This window comes from Zea mays, chromosome 1 (genome assembly GCF_902167145.1).
Source record: "Zea mays cultivar B73 chromosome 1, Zm-B73-REFERENCE-NAM-5.0, whole genome shotgun sequence".
Taxonomy (NCBI): Eukaryota; Viridiplantae; Streptophyta; class Magnoliopsida; order Poales; family Poaceae; genus Zea; species Zea mays.
In genome coordinates, this window is record NC_050096.1 from 217,116,510 (window position 1) to 217,133,402 (window position 16,893).

The 16,893-nt window shown below is 49.0% G+C and overlaps 1 protein-coding gene across 8 annotated transcripts in view; it reads right to left on the minus strand.

The window, feature by feature from the left end:
• Positions 1–1,560: 1,560 nt before the first annotated feature.
• LOC100502200 (Protein ENHANCED DISEASE RESISTANCE 2) overlaps positions 1,561–16,893 on the minus strand; it is a 77,768-nt gene continuing 62,435 nt past the window's right edge. For 4 of the 8 annotated variants that reach the window (XM_023300304.2, XM_023300302.2, XM_020539207.2 and 1 more), the window contains 7 exons: positions 10,396–10,571; positions 3,496–3,597; positions 3,041–3,088; positions 2,743–2,886; positions 2,565–2,660; positions 2,263–2,364; positions 1,561–1,901 (listed from right to left, as the gene is read on the minus strand). In XM_023300304.2, the coding sequence (XP_023156072.1) occupies positions 1,815–1,901; positions 2,263–2,364; positions 2,565–2,660; positions 2,743–2,886; positions 3,041–3,088; positions 3,496–3,597; positions 10,396–10,571 (755 nt within the window). In that variant the 3' untranslated portion in view covers positions 1,561–1,814. The remainder of the gene's footprint in view (positions 1,902–2,262; positions 2,365–2,564; positions 2,661–2,742; positions 2,887–3,040; positions 3,089–3,495; positions 3,598–10,395; positions 10,572–16,893) is intronic. The other 4 variants (XR_002262640.2, XR_004850240.1, XM_023300303.2 and 1 more) reach the window with 2 other exon arrangements.

The window sequence follows — 16,893 nt, forward strand, 5'->3', positions numbered from 1 at the left end:
AGGCTGGCCAAAGGGAAGGCTTTCCCCGAGCAGAAAACCTGAGAGCGCCAGTTTCAGAAATGAATTTTAGTGGCACACCAGACAGTGCATCGGACTGTCCGATGTGCCATCAGCCCAACGGCTAGCTGTCAGAACTAGCCATTGGAGTCGACCGTTGGCGCACCGGTGGCGCACCGGACTGTCCGGTGCGCCCATGCGCAGAAGAGTGCTAGTAACGGCTAGTTGGTGGGTGAGGGCTATTTATACCCCCTCCACCCACCATATTCAATGTCTTGCTGCCCACATTAATTCCAGCACATTGGTAGAGCATTGTAAGCACCAAAAGCCTAGTGAGGAGATTAGAGAATCTTAATCCCGCATTTGTTCCTCATTAGCGCTAGCGAGAGCCACCTAGAGCACACACCACTTGCATTAGGCTTCTCTTGGTCAAGTGAAAGTCTACGACTTGTTACTCTTGGTGATCGGCATCACCTAGACGGCTTGGTGGCGTTGGGAGCTCGGTGATCACCGTGAAGATCTTGTTGGTGACCCGACTCAAGTGTGTAAGCAGTCTTGAAAGATCCACCGCGCCGGAGTGGCAAAGGATCATCTCGTAGTGAGCACTTTGCGAGGGCCAAGGGGGAGCGATACCCTTGCACGGGTGCTCCAACGAGGACTAGTGGAGATTGTCGACTCTTCGATACCTCGGGAAAAAATTAGAGGAGTCTTCTAAACCTTGCTTTACATTCCGTACTTAATTCAAGTACTTTACATTGTGTATTTGTTTAGCAAGTATTTGAAGTATTTTCTTAGCATTGTTGTATTTCTAGTATTATTATCTTAGTGCTAGTTGTTGGGGTGAAGTTGGGCTCTTGTTTAGCTCTTGCTTAGGTTTTAATTAGTGTTGATTTTTAGAAAAGCCCAATTCACCCCCCCTCTTGGGCATCGTGATCCTTTCAGCGTTTACTTTAAGTACTTAAGTTTCAATCTCTCTTTTCCTAGCTTAGTATTTATAGAATCAAAACTTAGGTTGAAAAACTCCTTTTACGATAGCGATAGCAACACTTAAACAAACTATATTATAGTTTACTTATTTGCATAGGCTTTATTCTAATGATTTATTTATGGCCTAGATTAGCAAAGCTTTTAAAAGTCCTAATTCACCCCTCCCTCTTTTAGGGCGTCCGTGTTCCTTTCACATTGCATCCTTTCACATTGCAGTTCTTAAGATTCTTGGCACAAATTCCTTTTCAGAAAAGCTAACCAGCTGAATGAAGAAAACTCAGGTGAGCAAGTTGACTACTGTTCACTTATGGTGTGTTTGGTTTGTGGAGTCACTCTATGATTCATGAGGTGATGCATCATAAGTTCATTCTATCAATTTTGGTGAATCAACCCATCCCTCATGTATATACTAATTATTAGCTTATGAGGAATAGGGTGGTGATGGATCAACCCATTCTATTCCACAAACCAAATTAAAAAGTGAGGAGTGAGAAAAAGATGGATCACTTCATTCCTCAAACCAAACACACTGTTAATGTCTGACTACCTAAGGAATAAGAAGTTAACACAGGAAACTAGATGACTTGATGCCACTTTTAAGCCACATAGATTATGACACGCGTATATGGGATATTAATATTACATAACCATTGATTTATTCTATTTACGAAAGGCGTCACGTAGTCATGCCTCATGCCAATTTACATATGTTACCCTCGATTGGGGATCAGCAAATAGTAATGCTATTTCACATTTTCAAAATGCCACGCTGTTTCTCTCAGAATAAAAGAGGATAAGAGTAAATTTGCATAGATCGGCTAGAAACGTAATTAGATTGATACAGCACTGTCGGGATTCACACGGTTCAGACGAACAGTGCCCAGAATGTACTCGGGGAGCTCTTTCTCTTCCTTGGCCTGCACAGATAAAGCTGTTACAAAAACGTGCTCCGCGAGTTCAAGGGAAAGGATACAACTGTTAACACGCTTCATGCTAGTGAAATGCAGCGCAATATAAAGGTCATTTCCTTGCTAAATTCACAGAGCAGTTCTGAAAATAGCATGGATACGGGATTGTTATGTTTGCATAATACATTAATACGGGACTTTTTCGTCAAACTATAGGCTCAATAAATATTTAACAAAGTTCAAAAAAGCGGATCTGTAGTTGTGCAAGTACCATTGTGGTGGACATGAATGTCCATGTGAAAACGAGAATGCAATTGAAGTATATGTTTTTGAAATTATATTTATTGTACTGGGAGATATTGGGGAGTACCTCAATAAGAATAGCAAGATCAACAACTATGCTTGTGACATATCCCAATACTAGACCAATAATGCTCCGGGCAACGGATGATGAACCGATGTCAACATCTATCTGCAAAGTACATTTCATTTATAGTAGACAAAACAGGTGAAAGACTTAAATAACAAAAGAAAAAGAAAGGAAATATCAATATATGATATAGGTAAATTCTGATGTAGTTTTATATTAAACATCAAAATTTGCTACCCAACACAGTGCTTCCTAAGGTGGTTTAGGGAAGGTGCTGATTATTTTTTTCATAATGAATTTACCTCCAGAAAGTTATCCTGGCGAAGATAATTGCACGTTACTGCTTTGCCCAGAAGGCAAGCTTTTGTTCCTACAGCACGCTTAACCATCCAATAACCCTGACATAATTTCATGCAAAAGTTGACATGAACAAATTACCACATGCATGGTAATACTGTACATCAGCTAAGACATGCATACCTCAACAATGCTTGGTATAAGTTTAAATCTGGCATCTCGGTATGCATCAGTTCCATCAATGAATCTACCCAACAAAGAATCTTTGTTCACTGGTCTCTCTGCAGCGTAGTACATAACCAAGTTATAATTTGGTTTCGCTGGCACCTGCATGTTTATCCGAGTCAATAAAGTTGCAAATCATGTCAATCCACAGAAAAAGAGATGGAAGGTTCTCAATGAAATATGGCATGATGGTTTGATAAGCACAAAAGGAAGGGTATAAATTCAAACAACATAACAAACTCAAAATTGCAAGTACCTGCAAATTTATAACCAATATGAAAGGAAGTTTCTTTGCAGCTTCTGACTGTAATGTAAAAAGGGAAAAAAAATTAGGCACCAAGGAACATGCATGCGAAGTCACAGAGTACAGCATAACTGAGTTCTACTTGGGTCTGCATGTAATTACACAGCAAGAGTTCCTTGTGAACTAGCATTAATGCTGGTCAGCAAGAGTCTGCAAGAGCTCAGCTCACATGCCTCCTGAAAATTTATCTATTTCGTTTTATATTACACTATAGTGATATATTTCTCAGTTATGCTAATCAAGGCAGACCCAGTGTCGAAGGCTCCCACATGAGTAGGGTCTAAGGAATAAACAGGTGTAACAATCTATTGAACAAGAATAAGAAAAATCGAGGCAATCACGCCCACAATTAAGTAACTAATGCCCGTCAATGAGGGATAATGGTAAAGTTTATCAGACAAGCTTACTTGCACAAGGCTTTTGGGATGTAAGGCAACTGAATCAAAGCGTTCATTAACTTTGAACCAATCGACCGCAAGTAGCTCTAGAAGTGGATCACCGCCAACAACCTGTTTATATGACAAGTAAACACCACAAGATTGTCACAAAATTGGCAACGAGACAAAAACACTTGTTCTATAGAACAATGTCTGTCACAAGGCAATTGTTCTATTAGTTTCAGGCCATCTATACAATATTTTCTCCAGTCAAAAATATAACTCCCCCTAATTTTGTCCTGGGTCAAATGTTTAACTTTGACCGTCAATATCTAAAACCTTATATAGATTGGCATTACTAGATGAATTACGAAAACTACTTTTATACTATATAATTCTTTGGATTTTTTTTCTCGAACGCGGGAGAGCTGCACATCTTTCATATAATAAAGAGAAAGAGGGTCTAACAAACCAGAAACAAAAGAAAAGGAGAGAAAAAGACAAAAACCTTGAATATGCAAGGGACGACCAACAAAAAATAAAATTACACTTTAAACAGTTAAACACTGCACTGGACTCGACTAAATCTTGAAGATGTTTGGCCCCTGCCATCCTCCAGCAGGCCGATTCATCCATAAAGGACTGCAACATCTTCATGAGGCTCGGTCGCTCACCCTCAAACACAACCTTGTTCCTATGTAACCAAATACACCATGCCCTTAAAATGATAGCGCTATTTAGCCCTTCCTATCCTTCGGAACTTGATTATACGCCTTCCTCCACCACTCCGGCAAAGGGGAGAACATCAACAGGAGCAGTGACCTAGCCCCAGTGGTTCTAGCAATCTGGACCAAAATTGGCGGGCTAAAACACAGTTGTTCAAAAGATGTTGTATAGTTTCTTTCTCTTGATCACAGAGTGCCCAAGCCTCCGAGCTTCAAAGGTCTGGTCACCTTCTCCCAGGACACTAACAATTTCCCCCATTAACCTCCTTCCTTCCTTTCCACAGGAAGGCTCTCCTGACCTTATCAAAAGCCTTAATGACCCACTTAGGCACATTCATAGCAATCAAAAGATAAACTGGGATAGCCGACAAAACAAAACGCACCATAGCAGTCCTTCCAGCAAGATTGAGAGAAGCCTTCCAGCTAGGCAATTCGTTCACTAATTTCTTAACCCATCTCAAAAGACCACATCTTGTCAGCTTCCTATCAGATATGAACAAGCCTAGATAAGTGCAAGGAAAAGATGCTAAAGAGCATTGTAAAATGTTGCTGGCAGTTTGGATAGCGGTTTCATGACACCTTATAGGAATAGCGCAACTCTTTTGGAGGGTTGCTTGTAGACCAGTGGCTTCCCTAAGGATTTCTTTGGTGCAAGCTAATTCCCCCTCATCAGTCCGAACAAAAAACACCACATCATCCGCGTATAGAGAAACCCTTTGCCTCACTCTGCAAATGTCCAACTGTTGCAGCAGCCCCAACTCCTCGGGAATTAAGATAATATATCTTTACAGATATTATTGCTCCAAACTTCAGTGCCTGAAAGCTATGGGATGGAGCCGTTACCCCCCAACTCCCACCACTCCCCGCACCTCCCCCACGGCGGCCGAGCGTAGATCCGCCGCCGGCAGATACCCAAGCCACCCTCAAGCCCAACCTTCTCCCTCGGCACCTCCCCCCACCTACCTCACATCGGGTCCATCCCAATTCCACTGGACCCTGCCGCCATTAGGCGCAACCGGGTCCGCTTCGCGTCACCCCATCCCCGCCTCACACTGCCAACCACCAGGGCCGCGCCCGCCATTACTCCCCCCTCCCTCGCTCTGTACAGTGGGATCCTGCGGAGCTACGTCAAGATCCGGTGCTTTAAAGCTCGAGAGCCGCACTTATGGCGGTCCCTCTCGGCGTGGCGACAGGACATGGGCTGACAACGTCGGTTCCTCCAGCGGCTCTGAGGTCGGATCTGGCGCATCAATACCTCCCTAACGCACTTATCGCGGAGCTCCTTCCCAAGGTGGTGACACGACAACTCGATTGGAGGCCGACGACGCCAACTGACTCACAGACTTGTACAAGCGCAGGAAGCGCAACATCAACCTTGCAGTCATTGAGATCACCTACCAACAGGCTCCCTACCTGCTCCATCATCAATGACTCCCTTCAAGGTAAATGCCTTCGCTGCCTCTGCCGAGGGCACCTTGCCGCGTCTTGTAGGGACCCCGTCCGCTGCCTGAGCTACGCCCGCGTCGGCCATAAGGGACTGCAGAGCGGCATTGCCTCGCAGTAGCCGTAGCCTTCACATCCCAACTTCCTGTGCTCTGCGCCCACCTCGCCTCGACGACACATCCGTCTTCCTCGAGCTTCTGGTGGACAAGATATCGCTAGCCGGGAATCCTGACCTCCGGCCCATGGAGACGGCCGCCATGGATGAGGAACTGTAGTTGTCCGCCTGCTTGGTGGTGGCTTGCCTGTGTAGAGAGAGGGACGACATCGAGCCGATGGTGGTTAGCCGAGCGCTCTGTGCGAGGCTTGGTGTCCTGGAAAAGGTGACAACAAGGTGTCCTAGAAAATGTGTCCACCTATTGCTCTTGGTTGCTTGACGTCTTTCGAGCTGTGCAGACCGCCATGCACCGCCTGCACCTACCTTCCCCTCGGGCCGTCGTTCAGGTTTTTATTATGGCGCAACGTAACTGCCGAATTCTAAACTAGAACGTCAGGGGTCTCAACGACAACGCCAGGCATGACGTGGTTTGCGATCTCGTTTATGACACCGACGCTACCATTGTTTGCCTCCAGGAGACCAAATTACAGAATGTCGACGCGTTGGTGGTTACCCGTACTATTGGGCAAAATTTTGCTAACTCCTTCGCTATTTTGCCTGCCTCACAAACTAGAGGCAGCACCCTCCTTGCCACAAATGAGAATTTTTTTAGCTATCCAACATCTAGCTCTCTACGCATGTTGTAACCGCCACCATAACAATGCAGGCGGAATGCGACATAGTGGCAAATCACAATTGTGTACGGGCCCCAAAGTGATGGCGACAAGATACGGTTCCTCCAAGAGCTCAAGAACATCAACCCTCCGACCCATGAACGTTGGCTAATCCTAGGGGATTTCAACCTAATCTATGAAGCAAACGATAAAAACAATTCCAACATCAACCGCGATTAATGAACTCCTTCAAGGCGACCATTGATGATCTGGGGCTGAAGGAGATTAAGCTAAACGGGTGCCGGTTCACATGGAGTAATGAACAACACAATCCAACAATGACGAGAATCGACAGGCTCCTTTGCACTCCAGACTGGGAACTGCCATTCCCAACATGCTTCCTTCACTTGCTCCCATCCCTCATGTCGGACCACACGCCGCTTTTGCTTCTAGGCGAGCTAGAGCATTTCAACCCCCTTTTTACGCTTCGAAAATTTCTGGCAAAAAATGGATGGCTTCCTCCAAACGGTGCAGGATGCTTGGGAGAGGCTAGTAGCCACTGCACTGCCCATCAAACGACTCCATATCAAACTAGCCAGAGTGGCCAAAAGTCTCAAAAGGTGGAAAAAGGGGAAAATAGGAAATACAAGACCTCTCACAACTGGAGTTGGCGCAGGAGTCTAGACCTCTCACAACTCAGGAGATGGAGCTAAAGCGCCGCCTCAAAATCCGAAGCACAGGGTTGGCAGTCATAGAGAAATCAAGAATGCGACAAAGGTCTAGGCTCACATACATCCGCTGTGGAGACATCAACACCAAGCTATTTCAATTGAAAGCAAATGCACGCAGAAGGAAAAAATACATCCACTGCTTACAAAATCAAGGGGCATGGTCTTGTCTCAGCGAGAGAAAGAGAAGGTAGCCGACGAATACTTCAGTGAGCACCTTGGCACTTCGGTCACTAGAACCAGGACCCTTGATTTGCACGCGCTAGGATATCCAATGAGGGACCTCCAGCAGCTGGAGATGGCATTCACTCATGAGGAGATTCGTCACACTGTCTTCTCCATGTCATATGACAAGGCCACAAGTCCAAATGGCTACACGAGTGCCTTTTTTAAGGCATGCTAGGACATCATTGAGAATGATTTGACGGCCGCGTTCAAGTATCTTTACCAACTAAACTCTCAGGGATTCGAGCTATTAAACTCGGCTAATATTGTCCTGCTCCCATAGAAAACAGAAGCTCTAAAGATCACATATTTCAGACCAATCAGCCTCATTCATAGTACTGCTAAAATCCTAGCCAAACTCCTGGCCAATAGACTCGTCCCCATCTAAATGTTATGTTGTCCACTGTCAGAGTGGTTTGATCAAGAGAAGAAGCATCCATGATAATTTTCTTTATGTGCAATCCACCATTAGGGAAATTCACAAGCATAAGACGCCTGCACTCTTCATGAAGCTCGACGCCGATAAGGCTTTTGACACAATCAAATAGAGCTACCTCATCGAAGTCCTACATGCTCTAGGCTTTGGTCAACGGTGGCGTGAATGGGTCCATCCTCTTCCACACGACCACCTCTAAGGTGCTCATAAACGGTCGACCAGGACCAGAAATCTACCATGTCAGGGGTGCGCCAGGGGGATCCCCTCTCACCATTGCTATTCATCCTAGCTATGGATCCTCTTCAGGGCATACTTGACCTAGCAACCTACCAAGGTACACTATCCCCGTTGCCCTAAGGGACAGCTAGACGGAGAACCTCCCAATACGCAGATGACGCGACCATTTTCCTAAACCCGCGCAGAGAGGACATGCAGGCAATCATTGCGATTCTCCAAGCTTTTGGGCAATTCTCCGGCCTCCACATAAACCTGGAAAAGAGCTCCATACACCCAATCCATTGTGAGGACGTTGATCTAGAGCATGTCCTTGAACCTTTCAATGGGGTCAGAGAATCCTTCCCCTGCCGCTACCTAGGCCTGCAACTCCATACACGCCTTCTCTGGAAAATGAACGTTCAACCGCTCATCGAACGAATTGCTCAAAGACTTCCTAGTTGGAAAGGAAAGTGGCTAAATAGAACGGGTCATCTCACTCCTGTTTCATCGGTCCTCTCATCTATGCCTACCAATCATCTGACGGTGTTCCCGCTCGCACTCTGGGCACGTAAGCGAATTGACAAAATCAAAAGATCCTTCCTTCGGAAAGGGAAAGAAAACGCTAATAGAGGTCACTGCTTAGTGAATTGGACAACGGTCACAAGACCGAAAGACCTAGGCGGGCTAGAGATTTCGGACCTTGATAAATTTGGCAGAGCTTTACGCCTTCGATGGTTGTGGCAAGAATGGGAGGATGATACCAAACCTTGGGTTGGCACGGATACCACGACAAATGACAATGATCGGCACTTTTCATTGCCTCAACACAGGTTATCATTGGTGATGGTCAAAAATGTCGGTCTGGCATGACGCATGGCTTGATGGAGAGGCGCCACATCACTTAGCACCTAGTCTCTTTGCACTATCCAGGAGGAAAAACGGACCAGTCTACTTGGAGCTCCGAGGTAACCACTGGATCAATGCGCTGCGAGGCCGAATCACCATTGCAACCTAGTTACAGGAGTTTGTCCCCCTTTGGATCAGAACCCAGGACACTCACCTTACACCGGGCATGAGGGACTCCATTCTCTAGAGATGGACGGCAGACGAAACATATCCCACTCGCTCGGCATATCGAATACAGTTCAGAGGCTCCTATGGGCCTTTCCGGTTCGGCCTCATCTCAAAAGCACATGCTGAAAACAAGTGCAAGGTTTTTGCATGGACCATGGCAAGGGAGAAAGTACTCACCATGGACAATTTAAAAAGAAGGGGCTGGCCACAGCAAGTTCATTGTGCATTATACAATGGGCCACTAGAGACATGTATCCATTTGACACTGCTTTGCCCCTTTGCCAAAGCAGTATAGAGCCTCACCTTAGCATGGGTGCATTTAGACATGAATCTAATCCTACCGTCAGATGAGCCTACCCATCTAATCTGGCAGTGGCAGGAAATCCAAGCCTAGATATCAAAAAGTGATAGAAGGCGATTCAATGGGGTGGTGATTTACACTCTTTGGAACATCCAGAAAGAACGGAATAGAAGGATCTTCACCGGCACCTTTGAAACGGCAGCACAGGTTGCTCTAGAACAAAAGAGGACATCGAACAATAGAAAAGGGCCTTAACCTGGGAAGGGTAGAAATTTAAGAAAGGTTTAGTTTATTGCACCTATGTGATCCTCGGCGCCCTGTTTTAAGTGTGTGTTTTATTTAAACCTGTACGTAAACTAAACTCTTTCCCTATCTTAATTGAAAGGCAAAGCTCCTGCCATTGCGCTTCAAAAAATCTTTACAGATATTGCCAGTCAAATTCGACACAGCCTCTGCAAAAATGCAGGGGTAAGGCCTACCTCGATTATTTCTTCCCTAGACTCCACTCACGTGGGAGGTGACAACATTGGGTTTGTCCTTTTTATTGTCAAACAAAAAAATACTTAGCACAAACCAAGGTGGGCTGATCAGGAAGCATAAAACAAGGTAGCAGATGCAGATGAAGGTTTCACAGTATAGCATCAGTGATAACTGATAAATAAAGGTTCACAAATCACAGGTAATTTAATAAGAACTATTAAGTTGCATGCACCAACTAGTTTAACCCAAAAGCTTAAGCTAATGGAGAGAGATGAGTAATTCACTTTATTCTAACACTCCCCCTCACGTCGAGGCTCTCTCAAGCCTCAGACGTGTTATTTCATTGAATTGCGCTGACTACGATTCGAACTCGAGACAAGTCACATATCCAAATTTGCTTCATTTGGACTGTATGTCAGGTTTCTTGTGGGCCAAATAATTAGTTATGCCACTGCATCTATGGGAACTTCTGCTACCATACAGCAACTGGTTATTTAGTGCCTATGAATTGTAATCCTCCCTCGTACATCCTACCTTGTGATAATCTGTTAAGTAAGTCTTCCCTCTGATCATAAACTTCTCCCCACCAGGTGCACTCCAAGAATTTTGATCATTTTGAGTTTTCGCTCTATGAAGGGTGCCATGGAAGTGGCTGGGGTCAACAGTAACTGGACTAGAATTTGTAACCAATTCACTTGTCTCAACCAAAGCTGCAGAAAAATTGAACCATAATCAAATTAAATAGAAAACAAAAAACAGTTGCATTAAATGACTGAAACAGAACTAAACTAAGAATAGAAGCAAAGTTGAGAGGGACAGATAACAGATATTATGATGAACTTGGTGTTAAAACATGGACTCTGGAGTTGTACGTGCATGTACAAATGTACAATTATAGTGAATTTTATCTCCCGGCTTCTACTACATTGGTACTCCATCCACGCCAAAATGAAATGCATTCTACTTTTGTTCTAAGTCAAACCATCTTAAGGTTTATCAAATTTATAGATAAGAGTATCAACATTTATGATACCAAATCGGCATACTATGAAAATGATGTGCAGCTCTCCTGCATTGTTCAAGAGAAAAAATAGGCATACGTTGAAAATATATTTCATTATGAATCTAATGACACTTATTTGATATCATAGATACTGGCACTCCTTTTGTATAAACTTGGCAAAATATAAGATAGATTGACTAAACGCAACTTTTTTCCTAAAAACACAGGGGAGCAGTGTTTATTTGTGTTGGACAGATAGCCGATTAGGCCTCAATGGCCGAGTCTATTAGCTGTGTTAGAGTCTGATAGAAAGCTCTAACCCTAATTTATGGTAGGCATGTGTATATATGTTAACAGAACATGGACTGGGCCAAAACCCATTACATACAGACAGACACAGTAATCTAACACCCCCGCAGTCACAACTCTAGCCATTACATACATTGAGACTGGACCGAAATGCTGCTGCCCTAGTGTGCCCTCGTGGACGCTGCGCCAGGAGATGCCGCCCTTCCCCTGCCGGATCCCGGCGCCGCGACCGCTCCTCTCCTTCCTCAGTCGCGACCTCACCCGGAGCCTCATGGATCTCACGACGATGACCATGCCCTGCTCCTCCTCGACGGCACCCATGCTGCTCTTCTCGGCTGCTCCCACCTCTCCACCGCGCCAGACTCAGGCGGGCTGGGCCTGCCCGGCTACCCCGCTCGGATAGGGGGGCCCTGCCCTCGCTGGCACGAGCGAGGGTCACCCTACCGCCGCTGCAGGCATGAGCACGGGCGGCCTCGCTGCCGCAGCAGGCGTGGGCAGTCACGTCGCATCGCCCACCGGCACCCTCTCCCCTGCCTGCCTCACCCTGCAGCAGCCACAACACGCTTGGCGGGCACCCCCGGCTTCCCCGCCTCTCGTTCGCACTTGGTTGAGCCCACGTGGGCCCTCTCCGCTGCATCGAGCGTGGTCGAGCCCACGATCGATTCTACTCTGATTGCGGCCCTCGCCACCGTCCAAGCTACCGTCACCACCTCATAAGCGCGAACGTGTTGCGTCACTCACCTTGGAGCGCAAGCGCACTGTGGGCGCCGCCTTGATAGCTTAGATGGCAGCCGCTCACCGCCTCGTCCTCGGCCGCAGCGCTACCCCCCCCCCCCCCCCTGTGGCCCCTAAGGCTCCCCACGCCTTCGGGCTCGACGCCGACACCATCATCGCTCTTCACAACATTCAGTCCCTGGTCTCCGTCGTGTTGGATCCGATGTCACCCCACTTCGCCCACTAGCGCGATCAGGTGCTCCTGACACTTCATCTCTATGCCCTCGCCGACCACATCCTCGACGACGTTGTGTCGTCGTCCCTCCACTGGCTCCCTCCTGGATCCAGATGGACAGTGTCGTTTTCTCGTGGATCGTCGACACCCTCACCGTCGAGCTTCAGGACATCGTCCGCCAGTGAAGGGCACCACTCGCCAGGCCTAGGTCGCCCTTGAGGCTTAGTTCCTCGACAACAGGGAGGCCCTGGCTCTCCACCTCGATGCCACGTTCTGCCTGCTCTCCCAGGGGGATCTCTCCGTTAGTGAGTACTGCTGGCGGGTGAAGGGGATGGACCAACTCCCTTCGCGATCTCGGTGAGCCCATTGTTGATCGCACCCTCATCTTGAACCTTCTACGTGGTACCCCTCTACAACCATCTGAAGGCCCTCATCAAGCAAACCGTGCCCTTCCCTTATTCAACGACGTCCGCAACGAGCTTCTCGAGCAGCTCACCCTGGAGGCCGAGTCCACCCCTACCACGGCCCTCTACGGTGCGACTCTCGGTGGCTAGGAGTCCTCTGGTGGCCAGGCCCCCTTCCCTCCGCCAACGAGTGCCCCTGCGTGCCCTCCCATCACCCCCACAACTGGGGCTCCTCGTTTGGCTCCCATCACCGACGAGGGTCGCTGTCCCCGCAAGGGCGGCCATGGGAGCAGAGCCTCCACCCGCGGTGGGCCCTCTAGTCGCGGCGGCAGCCTGACGTGGCTGTCGTTCTACAACCCCTGGTCCGAGATCATCTCCATGTGGTCGAACCTGGCCACGGGTGCCTCCTAGTCGCATACACCTCAGTCGGCTCTCCTGGCGATGCCACCCTACGGCGTGCCTCCGACAGGTCCGGCTCTACCCTTGCTCCCGCCTCCAAGGACCACTACCCCGACACGCTGGTCCCCGATGGCTGGAGGGTGGGACGAGGCCTCCCTTGTCGTCGCCTTCAGCACCATGGCGATGACATCACCCCTCGTTGATTGAGTGGTTGACTCAGGCGCCTCCTACCACACCAGCTATATTGCGGGCATATTATCTCACTCCCATTCCCCACATCCCTCCCACCCCTCCATTGTCGTTGGGAACAGTTCCACTCTCTTGATCACCTCAGTAGGTGCCTCGGTTCTTCCGAGACTGTTCTATCTCAACGACGTTCTCGTAGCTCCTCACATTATTCATAACCTTCTTTCTGTTTGTCGGTTTACCATCGACAATTCATGTTCCATTGAGTTTGACCCGTTTGGTTTGTCTGTGAAGGATCTAGCCACCAGGACCCTTCTCGCCTGATGTGACAGCTCGAGGCCCCTCTACACGCTCCGGTCGTCCACCTCCACCGTCGAGTCCTCTCCGCCTGTCCTAGCCTCCACCATCACCACTTGGCATCGTCGTCTCGGCCATCCAGGACCCAACGTCATGACCAGGCTCAACAGTACTTCATACATTTCTTGTAGTAGAGGACATTTTGATGGTCTGTGTCATGCTTGTCAGCTAGGCCACCATACTCGTCTCCCTTTTGCTACCTCTTCTTCTAGGACTAAGCAGGCTTTTGACCTTATCCATTGTGATCAATGGACATTCTTGTACTTAGTCTTTCTTGCTATAAATACTAATTAGTGATTTTGGATGATTTCTCTCATTTTCTTTGGACTTTTCCGTTGCCGATGAAGTCCGACACCTTTCCCACCCTCACACACTTCTTCGTCCGGGTCTCCACCGAGTTTCGTCGCCCGGTTCGTGACCTTCAGTGCGATAACAATCGTGAGTTCGACAACTCTGCCTCTCGCTCTTTCTTTCCCTCCCACGACGTTCAGTTGCGACTCTCGTGCCCTTACACTTCTCAAAACGGTCGGGCCGAATGGATCATTCGCACCACCACTAACATGATTTGTTGCCTCCTTTTTCAGGTGTCTCTTCCTGCCGGCTATTGGGCAGAGGCCCTAAACACTGCTACCCATCTCATCAACCGCCTTCCCTCGAAGGCGATGAGTCACCCACCCCCACTTCGCCCTGTATGGCACAACCCACTCCTATGACCACCTTCGTGTCTTCGGTTGTGCCTGCTATCCCAACACCTCTGCACTGCTCCGCACAAGCTCTCCCCTCGCTCTACTCGTTATCTTTTCCTTGGTTACTCCTGTGACCACAAGGGGTACCGTTGCCTTGATCTCCTCACCCACTGCATCATCATCTCTCGACATGTCCTTTTCGACGAGTATGTATTTCCCCTCGCTAGATCCTCCCTGCCTACCAATCTTGACTCACTCCTCGATTCCGACCATGTCCTCCATCCTCCACCCTAGTTGACTCCGCTTGCACCCCACGCGGCCTCGTCGTCCCCGCCCGCGCCACGCGTAGCCTTGACGCCTCCGCCCGCACCACACGTAGCCCCGTCGACCCCTCCCGTGCCATGCGCGGCCCCGTTGCCTCCGCCTACGCTGTGTGTGGCCCCACCGCCTTCGCCTATGCCCGGCGCGGTTCTGTCGCCCCATCTGGCACGCTTCGCCGACCCTGTTCGCGTCTACCACCGACACGGGCGGACCGCTCCATAGTCCCCGCCGCCCTACCGGCTCGTTCCTGTGTCGAGCCGCCGATGTACCACCCGGTCGCCATCCACCATGACCTCGACCATGTTCACGCAATGGTGACTTGTCGCTTGGCTGGAGTTCTTCGCCCCATCGACCGGATGGTCCTGACGGTTGACGCTCCTAATGCCTTCCCAGTTCCCTCTTTCGTTCGCGCCGCCCTTGCCGATCCCCACTGGCATCGCGCTATGAAGGTGTGTGCGGCCCTGCTAGCCAACCACACTTGGGACCCGGTGCCTCGTCCAGCAGCCACCAACGTGGTTATCGGCAAGTGGATTTTTCACCACAAGCTGACCTTGGATGGCTCGCTTGGCAGCTAGAAGGCCCGTTGGGTCCTTTAGGGCTTCACCCAATGCCCTGGAGTGGACTACGAGACCTTCATCCCTGTCGTAAAGTTCGCCACCATTCGGGTCGTCCTCTCCCAGGACTGGCCGGTCAGCCTTCCTCCACGGCACTTTGACAGAGACGGTCTACTGCAGCCAGCCCACCGGCTTCGTCGACTCCGCTAGCCTGGATCTGGTCTGTCGACTAAACCGCTCCTGGTACGGCCTCAAGTAGGCGCCGCGAGCTTGGTACAGTTGCTTTGCCTCCTACTTGGCCTCCCTCGACTTCGTCGAGGCCAAGTCGGACACGTCCCTATTCATCCATCTACCCCTGCAATATGTCGACAACATCATGCTCACGACATCCAATGTCGCACTTCTTCAGCACATGATCGTCACTCTTCAGCGTGAGTTCGTGATGAAGGACCTAAGGCCTCTGCACCACTTCCTCGGGATCACCGCCAAGCGACGGTCGCAGGGTCTTTTCCTCCACCAGCGTAGGTATGCTCTCGACATCCTAGTGCAGGCTGGCAAGCTCTGCTCCACACCTGTCGACACTCAGGCAACAACGGGCCCCCGATCGCCGACGCAACGGCCTATCAAAGCCTCACCAGCGCTCTCCAGTACCTGACTTTCTCCCGGCCCGACATCACCTACAACGTCCAGCAGGTGTGCCTTCACATGCACATCCCACAGGAGTCCCACCTCACCGCTCTCAAGCGGATCCTTCGCTACCTATGCGGCTCCATCGATTACAGCCTTCTCCTTCAACCCTCACCGACGTCGGAGCTCGTGGTCTACATTGACGCTGATTGGGTTGGCTGCCTCGACAAGCGTTGGTCCACTTCCGATTACGTCGTGTTCCTAGGCGCCAACCTCGTTTCCTAGGCCGCGAAGCGGCAGCCCATCGTCTCCTGCTCCAGCGCTGGGGCCGAGTACCACGTTGTGGGTAGCGGTGTGGCCGAGGCTTCCTGGCTCCACCAGCTTCTCCAGGAGCTCGACAGCCCCCTCGATCACTCCACCCTCATCTACTGCGACAACGACAACGCGGTCTACCTCTCCAATCTCGTGCAGCATCAGCGCACGAAGCACATGGAGATCGACCTTCACTTCGTCCGCGCGCGTGTCGCCGTCGGTGATGTTCGCGTTCTCAGCGTCCCGACCACGTCACGGTTCGCTAACATCTTCACCAAGGGGCTACCGTCGAGTGTATTCACTGAGTTTCGATGCAGTCTCAACATTTGTATAGGATAGAGTTGAGACTGCGGGGGTGTTAGACTCATGTTTAGGGTTAGGCTTGGGTCCACTTGTATTTACCTGTTTACCCCTGTGTAATGGCCTTTGCCCACCTAACTGTTCTATATAATATACACCCAATCCTAGATTAGGGTTAGGGTTTCCCATCTTCCAATACTTCCTAGTGTCTTTGGTTATAAACACTATTTGGTGATTCTTGGTGATTGCTCTCATTATCTCTGGACTTTTCCATTGAGCCTAAAATCTGACACTTTTGCCACTTTCTAATTTCTTTACCTGTGTTTCCACCTAGTTCAGTGCCACAACCAAGGGTGTTTAACCATTCGTTGTACAGTCTCAAGCAATCCCCTCGTGTATGGTATTGCCAGTATGCAACTACCAACTCTCTCTTGGGTTTGAGGAGGCAAAGTACGACATTTCGTTCTTCGTGTCTCGCTGAGGACTAACGTCATACACAAATGAAGTTGTGTTGCATCATTTGATGCATCATTCTAGTGTAGGCAAATGAAGTTAATTGTTGCCTCGCAATATTTTCTATTAGGATTAAGTTTAACCAAAAAGTTGTGTGTATCCATTTTACTTG